The 22,205-nt window shown below is 38.8% G+C and overlaps 1 protein-coding gene across 1 annotated transcript in view; it reads left to right on the top strand.

Annotated features, from left to right (window-relative positions):
• Positions 1-22,205, top strand: part of nup98 (nucleoporin 98 and 96 precursor) — a 160,998-nt gene that overhangs the window by 118,984 nt on the left and 19,809 nt on the right. Inside the window, 4 exon segments of the mRNA XM_051926475.1 lie at positions 72-186; positions 3,696-4,107; positions 13,499-13,731; positions 21,292-21,555. Of these exon segments, the coding sequence (XP_051782435.1) occupies positions 72-186; positions 3,696-4,107; positions 13,499-13,731; positions 21,292-21,555 (1,024 nt within the window).

The raw sequence follows: 22,205 nt of genomic DNA, 5'->3' as shown, positions 1-22,205 counted from the left end.
CCCTCTTTTCTTCTGGATCTTAATCTATATCAAAACTTGTAATTATATAATTAAATGGTCCTTTGTTACAGGTTATGAAGGCATCCTTGTTTGCAGATGACGATGATTCAGAGTACAATCAGGATGAAAGATTTGGAAAGTTTTCACGGGAAACCAGCTCCCCTAGAGTATTAAGTGGTTCTCAAGGTACATTTGAAAGTTCTGCTTTTGTTGTTCAATCTGAAAGGCTTTTCTAGAACATTGTTCAGCTGCAGAAGCAGTGACTATTGAATTATTCATTTTAATTAAAAGCTTGATTGTTGCAAAAATATTTCAACACTAGACATTAAACCCGTTACAATAACGGTCGCTAGAACAGTAGTGCATAAACATTAGTAGGAATGGTCTATATTAAATGGCAAGGGACCTTGACCTCATTCTGTTTCTCTGCGTCACTGTATTGTGTGCCTTTAATTTTCTCTCAGTAATACTAGTTTGTATTTCCATAAAATGCCTGTAATTTTCTCTGACAGTGATACTGGCTTTGATTTCCGTAATATGCGTTTCATTTTCTGTCACAACAGTGGGCAATCAGCAGTCTCCCCAGTAACTGATGTAATGTGTGGCGTGCAGCTGATAATCGTGCCTGTGGCATCTCTCCAGCAAGTATTTTAATGTGTGCTGGTGTGCAGATGATTATTGTATGTGTGGCGCCTCCCCAGCAACGGATTTTATGTGCGCGAAAATAAATCTACTTTTAAAAGTCATCCTATTGTAATATAATGAAAATTTGTATATTTAGGAAAACCCCTTCAATGACTGACACTTTACACTTTACCAGGCCAAGCTTCTTAATCGCAAATGTGACATCCTCAGAGAGAACACTTGCACAATAACAAACACTAATCCCACCTGTTTGGGGAAGCTGGTCTCCGCGTGTCAGTCCCTGATTGGATTTTTTGTGCCTTATGTTTTAGGTCTTACCTCATTTACCGAAATCCGATTGGATCGGCCGTGCGATATTTTATAGGTTCCACCCTCTGTCTTGTGTGACGCATCAGGCGGCCTTTGAAGCATTTGCTAGAGGTCGGTGACTTTGCCACTCATTCCGCCCTTCCCTGTACTTCCGCCTTGTCCGTAATATGCGTTTAATTTTCTGTCACAACAGTGAGCAATCAGCAGTCTCCCCAGCAACTGATGTAATGTGTGTCGTGCCGCTGATAATCGTGCCTGTGGTGTCTGTCTCTCCAGCAAGTACTGTGCAGTTCCCCAGCAAGTATTTTAATCTATGCTGGCATGCACCTGATTATTGTATGTGTGGTGTCTCACCAGCAACTGATTTTATGTGCGCGGCCGCGACTACCCAATCAGCACTCTCCCCAACAATGATGTCCTTTATTAAAGAGTGCCCCGCGCATGCACACTTCACCAGAAGACACACACACACGGACACATGGACACACACAGGGGTTTTATTAAAGAGGATGATGATGTAATTTTGAGTCATGCACTGCAATCTTTTCCCGCAAAAACAAATATATATCTTGGCACTTTCCATAATCAAACTAGGAATATTCACTTGTTGTGTAACAAGTGAGACGAGCCCTTATGTTTCCAGTCAATCTTCTTCTGGCTGCTCCCTTTAAGGGTTGCCATAGCGGATCATCTTGTTCTATATCTTCCTGTCCTCTGCATCTTGCTCTGTCACACTCATCACCTGCATGACCTCTCTCACCACATCCATAATCCTCATCTTATGCCTTCATCTTTTCCTCTTGCCTTGCAGCTCTATCTTTTACATCCTTTTCCCAATATACCCAGCATCTCTCCTCTGCACATGTCCAAACCAACGCAATCTCTCCTCTGACTTTGTCTCCCCACTGTCCAACCTGAGCAGACTCTCTAATGTACTCCTTTCTAATCTTGTTCATCCTTGTCACACCCAGTGCAAATCTTAGCATCTTTAACTCTGCCACCTCCAGCGTTGTCTCCTGCTTTCTGGTCAGTACCACCATCTCCAACCCATATAACATACCTGTTCTCAATACCGTCCTGTAGATCTTCCTTTTCAATCTTGCTGATACCCGTCTGTCACAAATTACTCCTGACACTTTTCTCCGCCCATTCCACCCTGCTTGCACTCTTTTTCACCTCTCTTCCACAATCCATGTTACTCTGTACTGTTGATCCTAAGTATTTAAACTCATCTACCTTCGCCAGCTCTACTCTTTGCATCCTCACCATTCCACTGACCTCCCTCTCATTCACACACATGTATTCTGTCTTTTTCCTACAGCCATTTATTCCTCTCCTCTCTAGAGCATATCTCCACCTCTCCATTGTCTACTCAACCTGCTCCGTACTCTTGCTGATGACAATACAGATGACAATGTCATCAGCAAACATCATAGTCCACAGGGACTCCTGTTTAATCTCCATCTGTCAACCTGTCCATCACAATTGCAAATAAGTGCTCAGAGCCAATCCCTGATGTAATCCCATCTTCACGTTTTTGCATCCATCACTCCTACCGCAGACCTCACCACTGTCGCACTTCCCTTGTACATGTCCTCTACAACTGTTACGTACTTCTCTGCCACTCCCGACTTCCTCATATAATACCACAACTCCTCTCGAGGCACCCTGTCATATGCTTTCTCCAGGTCCACAGAGATGCAATGCAACTCCTTCTGGCCTTCTCTATACTTCTCCATCAACACCCTCAGAGCAAACATTGCATCTGTTGTGCTCTTTCTCGGCATGAAACCATACTGCTGCTCACTAATTTTCACCTCCCTTCTTAACCTAGCTTCCACTACTCTTTCCCATAACGTCATGCTGTGGCTCATCAATTTTATCCCCCTGTAGTTACCATAGCTCTGCACATCCCCCTTATTCTTAAAAATTGGTACCAGTACACTTATTCTCCACTCCTCAGGCATCCACTCACTTTCCAAGATTCCATTAAACAATCTGGTTAAAAACTCCACTGCCATCTCTCCTGAATACCTCCATGCTTCCACAGGAATATTATCTGGACCAACAGCCTTTCCATTCTTCATCCTCTTCATAGCTGCTCTTTCTTCCTCCTTGCTAATCTGTTGCATTTCCTGATTCATTATCTCCACATCATTCTCTCTCTCTCTCTCTCTCTCTTCTTTTATAAGCCTCTCAAAGTACTCTTTCCATCCTCTCCTTCCTCTGTCCAGATGTCATGCCAAGCACCCTTCTTGCTGTCACCCTTACTACTTCTGCTGTAGTTTCCCAGCTGTCTGGTAACTCTTAATTGCCACCCAGTGCCTGTCTTACCTCCTCCCTAAACTCTACCTTGTAGTCTTCCTTTTTCAACTTCTACCATTTCATCCTTGGCTCTGCCCTCACTGTCCTCCTCTTCTTTGATCTCCAGTATTTCTGTCAACCATTAATTCAAATTGAAGTTATTCATTTTTAATGTGTATTTTTTAAATATTTGCAAGTTTATATCTTTTGCCATGTGCTTGTAGATGATGTATTGGTTACTATATTTGCATTTTGTGCATAATGCAAGTGGATGTTGCTTAATGTTCAATGAAAATGTCTTGTATGTTTGTTGTGGTATTATGTACATTGTGATATTTTTATGGAAGAGAGGCAAATTATCCATGGCTGAGGTTTAGGCTTAAGAAGTGCCCAGTTTTTTTTGTAATGTGCCAAATTGTTGTGTGTTCAATTTTTAGGTGGAGGTATGATTTATCAACGAACAAAAACTGGTACCTTTCTCCAGCCTCAATCCCAGGAAGCTTATGGTTCGAGGAAGGCTCCTTGTTCATTAGCTACAGAGTTTTCATGGTCCATGTTTGGATCCTCTTTTCTAAGGCCACCACCAACTTCGGAGATGCCTCTCCGTACAGTGGGTGCACGCCGTCAGATGGGCCCAGTTCCTCTTGAGAAATCGGTAACCCTTGGCAAAGGAAAACTGCTGATGGACATGGCACTCTTCATGGGACGCTCTTTTCGAATAGGATGGGGTCCTAATTGGATTTTAACTCATAGCGGTGAACAGCTTAGCACAACGGCATGCTGCCAAAGTGATAGTTCCCTTGATGTTGTTGGATATGGGCTTCTGCCTAGACAACCTCCAGTTAACCAGTAAGTGATCAGATTAAGATGGTAAAATTTATTTAAGATTCAAGGTTAAGGTCTTTTTGTAATATATTAAAAGTTTTATTGAATTAAATTGCTGTAGAAATTTATGATGACTTATGTACTGAAAAAAACATGTACAGCTGACTTGGAGATTAGTCTGATTTCTTTCTCTGTAAATGTGTAGTTCGTAGGATTAGCACTGGGAGCCCCCCATGGCTGCAGGTGTTTCTTCCTTAGTTTCTTAATCAGCGAGTCATTTTAATCTCTCAAACGATGACTTAAAAAAAAAAAAAAAAAATATAAAAAACAATGTCCACTTACTAATCTCTCTCTCTCTCCCCATCACAAAGCCCCCCCCAATCTTTGGTTTTGGAGATGCATAGTGTGATTTTACATTTGTACACATTTTGCCATAGCTTTTAATGCTTAACCTTCTTTTATTGTTTTCTATTTTTGTTTTGTGGAGTTTGCTTCCTTAATTATATCCTAACATGACAATTAATGAATGGAGCAGACACCAAGGCAAACGCTGAAAGTTGTAGTGTTACAATTATTTGAGTAGCATTGCCAATAGAGTGTTCTAGGATTGTAAGATCAAATGTCACTATACAAGTATTATTCACATTTATTTAAATAAGATCTTCTACAAAGGCAAAAGGTGACACAAAGTTGTAAAAGAATGGTTGTTATTTTACCCATACTCATTTTTGGCATTGTATTACTCCAGATGTACTGTTCAAAGCTGCTATGTTTTACAGATCTGTTTTTGCAGTTCTCTTCTGTTGTTGTCCTTTGCGTAATTGTGAATGGTTTGTTTTTTCATTAGTAAAGCTTATAACCAGATCCCTGTATAATATAGATTTTTTCCTATCTCAATACTTTGCACTTTGATCTACAAGCATACTCAGAGTAGTTTTTCTGAACGCTTCTGCCTTAAGTATTGTTTTGTATCTGATTCAGTGCATCCCATTCACTTTTTAAACTTGATATCTTTGACTGTTGTTTAATGCTGATGTTCTCATTAAAGCAAATGGGGGGGAAAAAACTTTAAAAATCCTCGGTTTCCTTTTATTACAATGCTTTAAAACCCCCCACTTTAAAGAGCCTTGTTAGTTTCAGCCAATGTGCGATGTCCCACAATTAATTTGTCTTACATGGCTGCTGGCTTTACATATCTATATTACTAACCGAGAATGGTAAACCGGATATGGGCGCAGGGACATGCCCGTGGATGCAGGAGACATAGTGCGCAGGTGCCAGACAAAGCCCCCCTCCCCAGAGTGAAATGGGAGAGACTACGAACGTGCGCAGGCGCTACACAAAGCCCCCCCGGCCCCAGAGCGAAACTGGAGAGACTATGAACCATCTGACATGCCGTAAACCAGGCTGGCACGGCTCCAAAAAGAAAGAGCTCGACTGATCGAGATACAAAGTGAAACGGGAAACACTTAGGAGTCCACAGTGGTCCACAATGCACTGCATAATAGTACGGAAGGAGCTCCGTATTAACAGTGAGGGGCCCCAGAGTGACACGGGCGAACGCTCCATATTAAACGCATGTTATCCTCACACGTCCAAACTATACAGCATAGGTGAATCACATTACAATGATGCATTATTGACAGTTCAGCAAAGATCACAAGATCGCAAACAAATGGAAATTATTACTCGAAAAAGGGAAAATATAATCACCACGGACCAGGTGTCATTGAAACAAAAGCAGGATAAAGCGAGGTCAGAAATAAAAGACTGAGTAGAAAACAAAGTAAAACGTCATACAGAGGTTAAAAAAGGGGGCCAAACACATGGAGAGCAGGTTGGAGATAATGAAAACTGGAATTCAAAAGCTTCAAAAAAAACGTAGGCACGAAACACATGCAGAGCAAGATACAGAATATGAAAGCAGAAAACGACAGTGTCAAAACAAAGAAAGTAAACATTGCATTAGCGCAAAGAAAGAGAAATTATTACTCATAGAAATAACGAAATGTCGAATAGAGATCGAATATATGGACACAGGTGATATGTTGGAAGTATGTAAATATTGTAAGGCTGTGAAGTTTAAGTTAAGAGAATTTCAAAAACGGAGTTTACCTCACATTTATTGGTTACTTTGCAAAAAACATTATTAACTGCTGATGATGTGGATTGTTTTGTCTGTGCTGAAATTCTAAACAGAGAAACCTATCCTAAATGATTGGTACAAAGTCATTAAACACATCTCACGGACCTCATTTAATAGATTCGGCACATTGGGACTCGGAAGATTCCAAATATTGTTTTTACAGAGGTTCAGAAATAAAAGTGAAACTAATGAAATAGCAACAATTCAAAGAAACAAAACTCTTAAACGTGTGTATCTGGAAAAACAAAAACGGGGGTTGGCGAGCGGAGCGAGCAGGGGGCAAAGCCCCCTAGTAATGCCTAAAATGAGATGTAATTTGGTAAATATTGGCCTAAATAAACAAAACACTTATTAAAGTAAAATGAATTTCATCAGGGGGATAATCATTATTAAAACCAAGATAGAAGAAAACAGAATTATTTCTGTGCAGGATGCATACTGTACATGCTTGTTATTTTTATATAAAAATGTACCAATCCCAATTTTGTAATTTTTGGATTGACATCAAACCACAGAAACCGATAAATAACAGCTTGCTAAATTGAGGTATGAGGTCAATTAAAAGCAGAGGTTGTTTAGGATAAAACCTGCAGCCAGAGGGAATGCCCCAGGACTGAATTTGAGAGCCACTGGTTTAATGAAGGTGTATACATATAATATTGGCACAGTTGAGTTATTGTGTGCCTCTCCAAATGTTGTTGCAACATCTTAAGCCACATTTTCCAAAATAAACAGATTTATTACCCTAAGTTCTTGTCAATAAGCCGCGGCTTATCTAAGGAAAAAAGTTGTGAAAATGAAAAAATAGAATATCGGCTTATACATAAGTCCGGCTTATACATCCATCGCGGGGGTTGCGTTCCAGAGCCACCCGCGAAATAAGAATATCCGCGAAGTAGAAACCATATGTTTATATGGTTATTTTTATATTGTCATGCTTGGGTCACAGATTTGCGCAGAAACACAGGAGGTTGTAGAGAGACAGGAACGTTATTCAAACACTGCAAACAAACATTTGTCTCTTTTTCAAAAGTTTAAACTGTGCTCCATGACAAGACAGAGATGACAGTTCCGTCTCACAATTAAAAGAATGCAAACATATCTTCCTCTTCAAAGGAGTGAAGCAAACAAATCAATATGTCTGTTTGGCTTTTAAGTATGCGAAGCACCGCGGCACAAAGCTGTTGAAGGCGGCAGCTCACACCCCCTCCGTCAGGAGCAGACAAAGAGAGAGAGAGAGGGAGAGTTTGTTTTTCAGTCAAAAATCAATACGTGCCCTTCGAGCTTTTAAGTATGCGAAGCACTGTGCAGCATGTCTTTTCAGGAATCAGCTTTACAAAAGATAGCAACGTGAAGATAATCTTTCAGCATTTTTAGACGAGCGTCTGTATCGTCTAGGTGTGCAAACAGCCCCCCTGCTCAATCCCCATACGTCAGGATCACAGATAGTCAGCGCAAGAGAGACAGAAAAGTAAGCAATCTAGCTTCTCAGCCATCTGCCAATAGCGTCCCTTGTATGAAATCAACTGGGCAAACCAACTGAGGAAGCATGTACCAGAAATTAAAAGACCCATTGTCCGCAGAAATCCGCGATATATATTTAAATATGCTTACATATAAAATCACAATTTAAATGACCGCTACGCGCTCGTGTTGACTCGGCGACGCCCAGAGCAGAAAGAACGCGCTCAGGCCGCTCCAACCGCGCCATGCGGGGAGTGAGAGAGATGGCAATATCTCACACTCTCTCCCCCCTTAAAGAAATTAAATGGGCGCGAGTGAGACCACTGACCTCCCTCCCTTCTATTAGTTATAGGTTATAGTACGTTCGGCTTATCCATGAGTCCGGCTTATCTATGATACGATTTTATTTTAAAAATTCGTATGATTTTTGGTCTCCGGCTAATACATGAGTCCAGCTTATAGACAAGAACTTAGGGTACTATTTTCTACCTTAATCTTTGTCTGCAAATTTATACAGGTTGCTCAATATGGTTTTTAAAGATACTGAATACAAAAATGGTGAGCTATTGGCTTTTAGGTCTTCTCTCTAGGACTTAAAAATGGACATTGGACATAAATGGACAATTTTTTTTTTTTTTTTTTTAAATTGTCTGTCAAAATAGTTTTAAATACTTGCATTTTGTCACGTCCTTAGGTTTTGCAAATTAGATTGCAACATCTTAGTCTTCTAACTAGTTAGAGAAGAATGTAATGTAGTATTTCATATCTTCTCAAATGATTTCTAGATAGTGCAAGAGACTCTCATTTTAAATACCTCTAGCAGTTTACATCCTTAACATTTTGTAACTTTTAGTTTTTATGAATTTCTAATTTTAGTTCTTTTAATTGATTGTCTAAAGCCTTTCTGCTTTACTTCTGTTATTTTCGTATTAATATGTCTTATTGCATGCTTTCAGGCTTTCACTGCTTTCATTCTTAATGTATCTGCACTATTTTCAGCCAAATTCTTTCTTGAATATTTACCTGACTTTACATCCGTTTTAATTGCTTTGAAAATGCTGCTAACTTTTCAGCAGTTTACATATCTAAATAATTTTAGAATCACTTTTGTCTCATTTTCTCATAACCCCCCATTGTAGTCTTAATTGCTTTATGTAAGGTAAGTACATTCTCCAAGTCGGTCTGTATAAGTGATCACTATGAAACGGAGCCAAACCTGTATGTACATGTACAGGTTTATCTTTGTTTATTAAGATCTCCCAAAATAGTCAGGTCCATAAGTATTTGGACAGTGACACAATATTCATAATTTTTTATCTTTATGCCACCACAATGGATTTGAAATAAAGAAATCATTTGTGATTTAAGTGCAGACTTTCAGCTTTAATTTAAGGGGTTTACCAAAAATATTGTATGAGCTGTTTAGGAATGACATTCATGTTTCTGCATAGCTCTACATTTCCAGGGGCTCAAAAGAATATGGACATTTAACTGACAAGGTGTTCCATAGCCAGGTGGAAGCAATTACCTCAGACTAATCAGTACCTCAGAATTGATTCCAAGTGTGGAATTTGCGTTTGGAAGCTGTCTCTGTAAACTCTCAGTATGACATCCAAAGAGCTGTCCATGCAAGTAAAAACCATCTATCTTTAGGCTGAAATTCTCTTTTGGAAAAATAGTAGAGGAGGAGTTAAAATAACATTTGGTATATTCTTAAAAAGAAGGAACACACTGGTGAAATCGGCAACACCAGATGGTCTGGAAAACCATACAAGACAACTGTGCTAGATGATTACAGAATTTTGTCCTTGGTGGAGAAGAACCCCTTCAAAACATTTAGCCAAACCAAGAACACTCTCAAGGAAGTAGGCCTATTACTGTCAAAAGGCTACAATCAAGAGAAGACTTCATGAAAATAAGTTTACAACAATGTGCAAACACCTGGTAAATCTCATGCATAGTAAGGGCAAATTAAAGTTTGCCTGAAAACATTTTTTAAAAACCTGTCTAGTTCTGCAGCAGCTTTCTTTGGATAAAATAAACTGAGATCAGTATATACCAGAATGGTGGAAAGAAGAATATGGAGAAGAGTATAAATGGTTCATGACCCAATGAATACATCATCTGTGAAACATGGTGGAGGCAGTTTTATGACATGATCGCTAGTGTTTGTTGATGATATGACCGTAGGCAGAAGTAGCAGGATGAATTCTGTAATGTATAGGGCTGTACTATTTGCTCAGATTCAGCCAAGTGCTGCAAAACAGATAGGGCGATGCTTCCCGGTACAGATGGACTTTGAGCCAGAATATGCTGCAAAAGCAAACTGTGTTTTTCAAAGCAAAGAAATGGAATATTCTTCAATGACTAAGTCCATCAGCTGACTTCAACCCAATTGGACAAATTATTTCACTTGCTGAAGACCAAACTGATGGCAGAAAGTCCAACTAGAGTAGAATCCAGCTCTTGGAGATGGCCATGGGTTCCAGACTTAAGGCAGTCATTGACTGTAAAGGATTTTCAACCGAATATTGGAAACAATCATTATATTTATGATCGTTAGTTTTGTCCATGTACTTTTGAGCCCCTGAAAATGGTGGGGGTGCGCAGTGGCATGCATAAAAATGTCTGTCTTTTCTACAATATTTCGTTAAACCCTTTGAATTAAAGCTTTGCTTCAAATCCATTGTGGTGGTGTACAGAGACAAAATGATGAAAATTGTGTCACTGTCTAAATACTAACTGTATTTTTCTTTGGCATTCCAGTAGCTTAGTATTGTAAAGACTAAAAAAATAAATATAGTATGACATTAGTTTTCTATTTGCTACATTGTTTAGTCTTCAGTCTAGATTTTTGAATCCTACGTTCAAATAGACTTCCACAGAGATTCTAGCTCAGGGGTCCTCAAACTTTTTAAACAGGGGGCCAGTTCATGGTCCCTCAAACTGTTTGGGGGCCGGACTCTAATTTGAAAAAAAAAATATGAACGTATTCCCTTGCACACGGCACGTATTTTATTTGTAGTGCAAAAAACATGAAAGAACAATACAATATTTAAAATGAAGAACAATTTTAACCAACATAAACTTTCCAGTATTTCAATGAGAAGGTTGCGCCTGCTTTTGGCTGATGAGAGAGTCAATGTCCGGTTCCATGTTTGTCACTGCTAGTCGTAACAAGTGATGCAAGTGTGCATCAGTTAGTCTGGATCTGGTTGGAGATTTCAGATGTTTCATTCAAGGGAAAAAGCCTGTTCAGACATAGGTGCTGCCAAAGATGGTTGCCATTTTAAGTGCATGGTTCCTGAGATTAAGATACGTCTCAGAGGGGAGGGATGCATAGAAATTAGTAAGGCTGCTTCACATGAATGTGTCTTTCAGAGAGTCACAATTCTGTAGTTCAGCCAGTTCCATTTGGTAAATCGGATCAACAATTTCAATGTCAACAGAAAATGGGTTCCGGAAAAGCTGTTTGTCCTGTTCATGGAGTTGAAGCTCTTAAATCTCATTTGAAATTCCCTTTGCAACATTTCCAGTGAATCCACACATTTTTTGCTTGGGAATGCAACTGTTGGTTTCTCAGCCAACAGCTTTTGAGTAATGGGGAGATGGCAGAAGTTTTACTCCTTCACTTGTTTAATGAGGAGGTCCAATTTTACTTCCAATGCTTTCACATGTGAATGCAGATCACATATGAGCTTCCTCTTTCCTTAAAGTTGCACAATGAAACTGTTGAGTAGCTCTGTTACATCTGTCAGAAAAGCAAGGTGTCATTTCCATTCTGCATCTGTAAGCTCTGCTAATTCTTTGTTTTTTGAAAGCAGAAAAGCAGAAACCTGTGAAAAGTCATAAAAATGTTTCAAAACTCTCCCTTGACTCAGCCAACAGACTTCTGTGTGGTACAAAATATCTTCATAGGCAACATTCAGCTCAGACAGAAATTCCTGAAACTGTCTGTGGTTTAGTGCATGAGCCCTATTGAAGTTAACACAAGACACCACAACTTTCATGACAGAGTCCCACTTCAGTGATTTACAACACTGCACTTGTTGGTGGATGAGGCAGTGTATGGCTACTGGACGTGAATGGTTGTTTGTCCATCTCTTGGTTAATGTGTGCAGCCACTCCTTTCATATACCCCACCATGTTCAGAGCACCATCAGTTGTCACACTGGCTAGTTTAGCCCAGTCCACCTCCTAATCATTCAGTTTGGCAAACCTTTTCATAGATATCATCTCCTCCTGTTGTTCCTTTGATGCTTTGCAGTGCAGCAAGCTCCTCTGTGACTTCGAAATGATCATTTGTCCCACGAATGAAAATTAAAAGTTGTGCAGAATCACGAACATCATTGCTTTCATCGAGTTCCAACGAAAAATAGCAAAGTTTTTTTGTGGAGTTTTGCAAAAGCTGATGCAAATTGTCCCCCATTTCTTCAATCTTTCATGTACTGTAATTGTAGGTCCTAAAAGACTCGCTGTACTAAATAAATCGGCCTTCTCTGGATACATCTCTTTGGCAACAGAAAGAAGGCATTCTTTAACAAATTCTCCCTCCATGAATGGTCTGCTATTAGCTTGGCAACTTGAAAACTTGCTTGCAGTGATGAAATATTTAGCTGCTTTTCTGCTTCATAAAAGCATTTTGCTGAGTTGTCAATCCATTTTTCAGTTTTAATATTTTGTCTTTTCTCCCTTGTCCGACCAAACAATCATATTATTCTTTGTCAAGTTTCATAGTGTCGACGCAAATTGTATTCCTTGAACACAGCCACTGACTCCTGGCACACCAGACAAACAGCTTGCACTGTGTGGAAAAGTAATCGTATGTCCACTGTTCTTTGAATATCTTGCAGTTGGAGTCCATTTTTCTTTTCCTTGACATTGTTTCCAAAAGGATGCACAATAGCTATTACTTTTTTGGGGAGGGTGCGTCCTTGTCCCTAGTTCTCTCTCTCTGCCTTAGTGTGGTGAAAGTGGCTCGGCTTGGCGCGTCCTTGGCTCCAGCGTGTCACGTCACTGCATGCCAATGATGCTGGATGCAGCAGCAGCCAGGTAAATGACCTGGGGGGGGGGGCGTATCTGGCCTGTGGGCCGTAGTTTGAGGACCCCTGTTCTAGCTCCTAAGTATCTGAAGCTAATCTGAATCAAATGCAGACTATTGCATTGAATTAACTTTACTGTGTTTTAAAAGTTAAATTTCTGTTTGTATCCCACTCCCTTTTGCTAAGCTCCACTATAATGGAAACAATTTCTCTGTCTGTTTAGAGTATGTAATTTCCCTGCCTCTTTAGCAGTTTGCAATGTATTTCCATTTCTTGGATTGACTGAACATGTTTTACATAAACATGCCACAGATATGTCCAAGCTCCTTGTGCTTTCAGGTCTGTAACTCTGTATGCAATGAAATGTCTGGATTTGGTTTTTTGTCTCTTGGAGAGTAACATAAGGTAAAAATCACTTTATAGCGACTCCATAAATACTGTACTTGGGTTGGCATTCCTTCAGGTAGTATTTGGTACAGTCCTTCACAAGATAGCAGTTTTGTCCTGTCCTCATTTTTAGTAACAGCTTTTCTGAAAATGTAATGCTGTTAACAGACTAAAATACTGATGTTGGCTTGTAACACTTATCTATATATTAGAAAGCATTAAGCTTTGTAATTTGATTTATAGTTGATATTGAGTAATGGTACCCAAATATGATTTCTTTGGATTTATTTACACGATTTAAAAGAAACTAGTCTTCCAAGTATTAGTTTGATATTTTCATTTTAATAGTGAATTGTTGTTCGTTTTTTTATTTCAGGGTTTCTGAATACCCATTAAAAGTCTTCATAGAGAAATTGACCATTGCTGAACCTGAGGTTGAAGAGGAACACCTGAAGTTATACCAAAGTCCCCTTGAAATTGAACTCAAAAATAGCATTGTCATCACCGATGATCCTTGTCCTTTTATTCAGCCAGTTCACGGGGTGGAAGCACTTCATGAATATGCAGACTGGATCACAACTGTGATTAAAGAGCTGGACACATGTGACGGCAAGTATGATTTTGTCTTATACTCTGTGGAAGATCCTAATGCCATGTTCAGTTACACTTTACATTATTTGTAGTTTTATTAGTAACGGGTCACAAACACTGGGTCATCAGACAGACTGTCCTAAACATAAGAGAAAGAAGATCAGAATAATTTGTTTTATATTAGTGATTTGTTTGTTAGTAACTTTTTATTAGAGAATCTTGCTTGGTGTTTTGTTTTTCTTTCATTCATTTATGCTTCAGATATTTTACAATAATACTTGACTGGCTTTGACTGTTTTTGGTGACATTAATTCTAAATCTAGTGGCAATTGTTAACCTAAATCACAAAAGATATGCACTTAAAATTCTTACAAAGATTTTAAAAATAAAGTTAATGAGATGAGTTTCAGCCAACACATTAAATCACAGTACAGTGGAACCTCAGGTCACGAACATCTCGGAACACGCACAAATCAGGTCACGACCAAAAAGTTCGCCAAACTTTTGCATCTGTTCACGACCACACACTTGTGTGACGAACAAGCCAGTTTCCCTTCTGGTTTGTACGCACTGATGATTTCCGCACATGTTCAGTCTCTCCCTGTACATTGTTCTCGGTTAGACATGCGTGCATTCGCTGTGAACTCTTTGTGCTCTATTTCGTGTGCTTTTGCATTAATTTTGCAATTAACCACGGCATCTAAGCAAGTGAAGAGTTGTAGTGTTGGTGAGAAGAAAGGTTCGAAGAAAATTGAAATCGAATTAAAGAAATTATTGAAAAGTATGAGCATGGAGTTCGTGTTACTGATCTTGCTGCCGAGTATAAGAAGTAAAAATCTACGATTTCGACTATTCTAAAGCAGAAAGAGGCAATTAAAGCAGCTGATGTTTCAAAAGGAGTTACAGTATTAACCACGCAGAGGCCTCAATTGCTGGAAGAGGTGGAAAAACATTTGCTAGTTTGGCTGAACGAGAAGCAACTTGCAGGGGATAGCGTAAGCGAGGCAATGTTATGCGAGAAAGCCAGGAAGATTCATGGCGATTTGCTGCAAAACTGTCCTCCTACGAGTGGCTAGTTCTTCCTCCTCACTTCCTTCATGCCAGAACTTGACTCATGCAGGGTTAGTTTTCTTGGTTGTTTATGGTTAGTTTTTGTATAAATTAAGGATTTTTCAAAGTTTTCATTTTTTTCCCCTGTGCTTAAAACTCATTTAAAAAAAAGTATTTACAGCGAGCGGTTCGTAAGGCTGTAGCGTGAACTCTTGCAATGTTAGTTTTCTCTCCAAGGTTTCCTCAGTGTTATTCAATGTTTTTACATTTAGTTTACTATTACACTGTGCATTCTATGGTATAATTAACTATTTTTGTGCTTAAAATTTTTTATTTTTTTTTATTTTTTTTTTAAAGTTCAGTTCATACGGTCTGGAACAGATTAATTGTATTTACATACAATCCTTTGTGGGGAAATTAGTTTGGGTTGCGACCCGAGTTTTGGAACAAATTACGGTCGTCACCCAAGGTTCCACTGTACATCCTCTGCTCTGTCCTAGTGTTAATTCTAAATGCTTCAAACTGAATGACTTTTTTCCCAGTAACTGATTTTTTGCTTATCCCAAATAGAAATGATGATATTGCTCACCTTTTTCAGTGTGTTTTGTTGGTGTTATTGAGGTAACTGTTGAAAAGCAAGGGGTTCATCAGTACCAGAATGTTTATGCCTGGCACGGCTTTAATTAATAACCACATCGCTCACACATACAGTTCTAAACCTGTAAAAGTAATTAAATAATGGTGAGTATTCCATAGCTCTAAGAAATAACTATAAATATTAAGATTGTGGGAGCTATACACCACCAACCGTTTGCAGTAATTTATTTTAAAAGTTAATAACATAAGATTATCAGAGCAGACTTAAACATCAAACGAATCCTATTGACTGTCCATTGTCTTTCGAGTGCCTGGCTCTTAAACTAATAACAGAATCAGGTCCTGTCTCACTCATTGTTCTTTATCGTCCCCCAAAATACAATGCATCCTTCTTATCTGATCTGATTGAACTTTTGACCCACCTAAGCTCTTACTCTCAGAGAATTATCCTTCTTGGTGATTTCAACATCCATATTGACATTACTACATCTAAACTGAGAAATGAATTCCTATCCTTACTGGACTGTTTTGACTTGACACAACATGTTGATTTTCCTACCCACTCTGGCGGTCATATATTGGATCTGATCTGCACTTCTGGACTATTTGTTACCAACATTTACAGTACTGATTTGGGACACTCTGACCATAAAGCAGTATTTTTCACTGTCACTGCCTTTCCCTCCTCTTACCTGTAAATGACAAATCTCTTACAGAAACCTTAAAAATATCTGTCCCTCTATCCTTTCTGGATCCATTTCTGATCTTTTACTGTCTGCACCTATTCCATCAACACTAGATAGTCTTGTTGACCACTATAACTCAGCCCTTCATTCAGCATTCGATAAAACAGCTCCTTTAAAACATAAGGAGGTTTCCTTTAAGCGTTCAGCTCCTTGGTATAACATAGAATTGCGATCTATGAAAGCAGCTAGCCGATGCCTTGAGAGAATGTCACGCAAGACTGGCCTCACTGTGCACATCCAGGCTTTCTCTGACCATCAAAGAGCTTACAGAGAAGCACTAACTGCTGCCAAGAACACCCACTATGGTAAAATAGAAAGTGGTCACGATAACCCAAGGGTTTTATTCTCTGTACTTAATAAACTACTCGAACCCGCATCTGGCCCAACTACCTCTTCTACTGAAGTCTGTGAGGAATTCCTCCACTTTTTCCGTAACACAATTTAAAGATCTAAATAATTCAACTAACATAAATACATCATCTGTTTATATCTCTCCCTGTTTTCCCACTCCATCCAGCTCCTTCTCTAAGTTCTCACCAGTCACATCTGCGTTTGTTAATAACCTGCTTTGTAAGATGAGGCCGACCACTTGTGTACTGGACCCCATCCCCAGCACACTACTTAAATCCTGCCTTCTTGCTATAATCCTGACTGTTACAACAATAATAAACTCATCCCTCGACACTGGGTTTGTACCGCTTACTTTTAAAATCGCTTCTGTAACCCCAATGTTAAAGTATCGTCTTGATGCTGACAATCTTAACAATTTCCGGCCTATTTCCCACTTACCTTTCCTGTCAAAAGTTCTCGAGCGTGTTGTAGCTTCCCAACTCACCAATTATTGACCTCTAATAACTTGATGGAACCCTTTCAGTCTGGTTTCAGGGCGCGGCACAGCTGTGAAACTGCTCTGCTACGGATAACCAATGATTTGCTTATGGCAGCAGACTCTGGACAAACCAACATATTAATTCTGCTAGACCTCAGTGCAGCATTTGACACTGTCAGACATGACATTCTACTGTCCAGAATGGAGAACATGCTGGGTATCTCTGGCACTGCCCTCCAGTGGTTCAAGTCCTATCTGACTGATAGAGTTTTAGTCTTGGCAACAGCAGATCCAGCTCAGCGCCAGTCACACAAGGAGTTCCTCAGGGCTCTGTCCTCGGCCCTCTTCTCTTCTGTATTTATATGCTTCCCCTTGGCCATATTATACGTAGCTATGGACTGGGTTATCATTTTTATGCAGATGATACTCAACTCTACTTCAATGTTAAAAGTGGAACTTCATCAGAGCTTTCTCAGCTCACAACCTGCCTTAGTGAAATTAAAACTTGGATGCAGCAGAACTCTTTAAAATTAAATTGCAATAAAACTGAACTCCTGCAAATTGGGACTAAAATGCAACTTAATAAAATGAGCTCCTTCCCAGTCAATAAAATGAGCTCCTTCCCAGTCCATCTTGGTGGTGATCTTATCAGACCTGCCTCTACTGTAAAGAATCTTGGTGTCATTTTTGATTCCTCCCTCTCTTATTCCGTCCACATAAATCAAATTAAGAAACTTTCTTTCTTTCACCTCCGTAACGTATGCCGTGTTCGCTCCTTCCTCTCCTTCTCTAATGCTGAGAAACTTGTCCATGCTTTTATAACATCCTGCATCGATTATTGTAATTCCCTACTGGCAGGTGCCCCTTCTAATCTTATATCACACCTCCAGCTTATTCAAAACTCTGCTGCAAGAGTCCTTATACGAACCAGCAGCAGCGAGCACATCACACCCATCCTTCTCTGCCTTCACTGGCTCCCTGTCTCTTATAGAATCGAATATAAAATCCTACTAATAACCTACAAAGTCTTAAATAACCTCACACCAAACTACATCAGTGACCTTCTCCATCACTATGTGCCTGTCCGCCCACTAAGGTCTTCTGATTCTGGCAATCTTGTTGTGCCCCACACTAATCTACACTTTATGGGTGACAGGGCCTTCAGCTGTATAGCACCCAGGCTCTGGAATGACCTACTGAAATTAATCAGGTCAGCTGACTCCATGAATTCTTAAAAAAAAAAAAACTCAAAACTCATTTGTTTAGGAAGGGTTTTATCTATACTTAACTTTATTACTTTTTTCTGAGTTTGCTTCTCTGTAAAGATGCTCATGTATCCTGTATGTGTGTGTGCTAGACCATCAATTATGTTGTCTGTTAGGCTTTTTGCTCTGAATTCACTGTCATAATCTTCATTTATTTATCTGGTTTGTACAATGCTGTATACTGTATACCCTGCCGTTGTTCTTATATTCTGTAAGTGCCTTGAGCATGGGAAAGGCGCTATATAAATGAATAAATGTTGTATTATAAGATAGGGATATACACTCTCTTTTTGGATACTAAGAAGATATGAAATTAGTTTGGGTGGTAAAACCAAGGTTGCCTGTTTTAATAAATAAATGAAGTTTTGTGCCAGTTCTTCAGTCTGAGGTTGGGAGTTTAGCAATATTGATCCCCCAACCTTATTTCCTGAAATGGACATCATGGTATTTGAAACTATTTTGATTGTTATTACTATATAGTCATCCAGTTTTACTCCTTTTCAATCTTGTTTAGAGTTACGGGGCCTGCTATCACTTGGAATGCAATAAAATATGTAGGTGTTTTCAGAACTGACCAGCAACATATTTAAGCTCAAATGCATTAGATTGTTACGTAATAAATTGTCAAACCATTTATCATGCATCTAGTTACAAAAAAAAAATGTCTGCTTCATTGATTAGGCTGAATGCATCAAATCAGGTCAAGCAACGAAGCAGTGTGGTTTTCATAGTTAAGTGTATTGAATCACATTTTGCGAATTAAGCATGTACAAACTGATGTTGGTTTTGTTTGAATAACTTCAGAAAGGTGCACAAAGGTAAATATGTTGAAGTATCGGACAACTTTTAACATCTAAGCCGTCTAGGGGAAAATAAAGAAAATTTCTACACTGACAGCTAGAAATAGGGCTGAGCAGTACCTTGACGAGTACTGTGAATCAGATGGCCAGTTAATCTGCAAAGCCTGCTAACACATTACATTTACTTATGTGGTTATTGCCCATGTTGTAGTTAACTTACAACAATTGAGATACAATTGGTTACATTTTTTATTTTTCCATTTGGGACATAGTCCGGCGAAGTGACTTGCTCATGGTCACATAATGCTAGTAGCGGGATTAGAACCAACAAACTCGGGTGTTTGTAGTCCCAACTCTTATCCACTACACCACACTGCCTGCCAAGAATGGCATTACATTTACTTATTTGGCAATTATTGACTGGACCTGCAAGGCCACATGTAATGCCCACCTTATGTCTTAGGTACATCTCAGAAACCAAGAAAGGGGCAGTTTCAGGCAAATTCTGCAGCTTGTCAAACCACAATCATAAGTACTTGTATCTGAAATCCCTAGTTCTAAGTTTGTGTTTAATCCAATATTCTGCTTCAGAAAATTAAATAGTTTCTTTCATTAAATATTACTTTATTTTTCAGTTAATACCAAGTGGAGTTTCAGTAAGTATAAAACACTGCTTGCTGAAAAGAGTTCCTTATGGAAAAAAACAAAGTACAGTGATCCCTCGCTATATCGCGCTTCGCCTTTCGCGGCTTCACTCCATCGCGGATTTTATATGTAAGCATATTTAAATATATATCGCGGATTTTTCGCTGCTTCGCGGGTTTCTGCGGACAATGGGTCTTTTAATTTCTGGTACATGCTTCCTCAGTTGGTTTGCCCAGTTGATTTCATACAAGGGACGCTATTGGCAGATGGCTGAGAAGCTACCCAACTTACTCTCTCTCTCTCTCTCTCTCTCTTGCGCTGACGTAGGGGGGTGTGAGCAGGGGGGCTGTGTGCAGCTGCTTCCTGAAGTGACATGCTGCACGGAGCTTCACATACTTAAAAGCTCAAAGGGCACGTATTGATTTTTTATCTCTCTCTCTCTCTATCTCTCTCTCTCTCTCTGCTCCTGACAGAGGGGGGTGTGAGCTGCCGCCTTCACAGCTTTGTACCGGCGGTGCTTCGCATACTTAAAGCCAAAAAGCTCTATTGATTTTTTTTTTGACTGCTTGCTTTGCACTCCTTTGAAAAGGAAGATATGTTTGCATTCTTTTAATTGTGAGACAGAACTGTCATCTCTGTCTTGTCATGGAGCACAGTTTAAACTTTTGAAAAAGAGACAAATGTTTGTTTGCAGTGTTTGAATAACGTTCCTGTCTCTCTACAACCTCCTGTGTTTCTGTGCAAATCTGTGACCCAAGCATGACATTCTAAAAATAACCATATAAACATATGGTTGCTACTTCGCGGATTTTCCTATTTCGCGGGTGGCTCTGGAACGCAACCCCCGCGATGGAGGAGGGATTACTGTATTTAACTATTCTGTAAATATAAATGTGTCTCTAAGCAGTTTTATGTTTACATAGTTTTAATTTAAATTAGGATTTTTGGTAAAGCTCAAAATGTTTACATTACTTTAATCTTACAAGTACGCTTTAACCATACTGTAAATGTTTCATAAATACAAATTAGTTAATTTAATACTTTGTTTATGTGAAATTTAAATTAGCTATGTTGGAAAATTATTATTGTTTTCCAGTTGCTTTGGATTTTTTTTACATCAAACTTAAGTGAATGGTTTAAATAATAAACCCAAAAGTTTTTTTTTTTCTCCTTGAGTGAATATTATACCATTCATTTTATGCAACAGCAAATGAAAACATAAAAATCTGAATTAGAAAAAATAAATACCAAAAATTCAAAAATGGAATTTGAGAAAAAGCAAAATGGAATCCACAGATCCCAAAGAAAGTTTAAAATACTCTGTTACTGTGTCTGTATGATTGTCAAGAAGAATGATCTGACCTTAACCTGGTGTCTAGTAGGCAAGATTTTTGGAAAGTGTACCTTATTTAAAAAAATTGGAAGTGGCATAACTGTTTTTTTTTTTGTTTTTTTTTTTTTTGATTGTTGAGGGGAAAATGTAAAACTTTATCACTTTAATAGACATTGGATGCTTGAAGTAATTTTTCTACATATTGAAAAATCCAGAAAAATACTTAATATTTGAATGCCGTTGCTGATCTAAATACTGCATAAAGGGTAGTAATTAGACATGTTTATTCACTCTTAGATTATGTATTCTACAGGGACAGTGAGACACTGGAAGCTTGTCTGGACCTTGTGTGAAGCTCTCTGGGGGCGACTTTGTGCTCCCGATATTGAGGTTCGGAGTGAATATGCTCAACATTTGGAACGCAGGAGAGCTTTCTCCAATTGGTTATCACAAAGTGTGGCGCAAAAAATTGAGGAAGAAGTAGCACTTTCTAAAAAGGAGAATCATTTGGATGCAATCTATAGCTACTTGACTGGAAATCACATTAGTGAGGCTTGCAAACTGGCACAACAATCTGGTAAGCAATAAAATGTGAAGATCTTGCAAGACTTTGCATTTATAAGCTGAAGAAGTGGTGGTATATACATTTTCAATAGCTTTGCACAATTTTTAATGTAGGCTAGTTTGCAAAAAAATGTTGCTAAAATGTTGTTATAAATAGAAAAGACTTGTTGCCTACTTTACTACAAATGTGGCATGCTACTTAGACATGAAACGATTATTATTCTAATAGTTAGTTTGGCTGTGGTGGGTTGGCACCCTGCCCGGGATTGGTTCCTGCCTTGTGCCCTGTGTTGGCTGGGATTGGCTCCAGCAGACCCCCGTGACCCTGTGTTTGGATTCTGCGGGTTGAAAAATGGATGGATGGATGGATAGTTAGTTAGTTTGATATGTTTCAAATCAGTTATTTTTTCATAGTCATGCTATGCATTAATTCATCAGAGCAAAGTGAGCTTAAGTGAAGCATAACTTCAAATTCCAAAATACCAAACTTTATCCATCAATGGTAAAGTAATAACACACTTCTCTTTTAACACATTGCAAAAAATAAGAAAATAAATACATAAATATCATAGTTAGAGATTTCAGTGAATTTCATAATACCTTGAAAATTTGAAGAGCAATTTTGCCTGAAATGTTTTTTCCTGCAACTTTCTTTTTTGTCAC

Source organism: Erpetoichthys calabaricus, chromosome 4, assembly GCF_900747795.2.
Source record: "Erpetoichthys calabaricus chromosome 4, fErpCal1.3, whole genome shotgun sequence".
Taxonomy (NCBI): Eukaryota; Metazoa; Chordata; class Cladistia; order Polypteriformes; family Polypteridae; genus Erpetoichthys; species Erpetoichthys calabaricus.
Note: the sequence above shows the minus strand (reverse complement) of the source record. Positions and strands in the feature narration are given on the sequence as shown.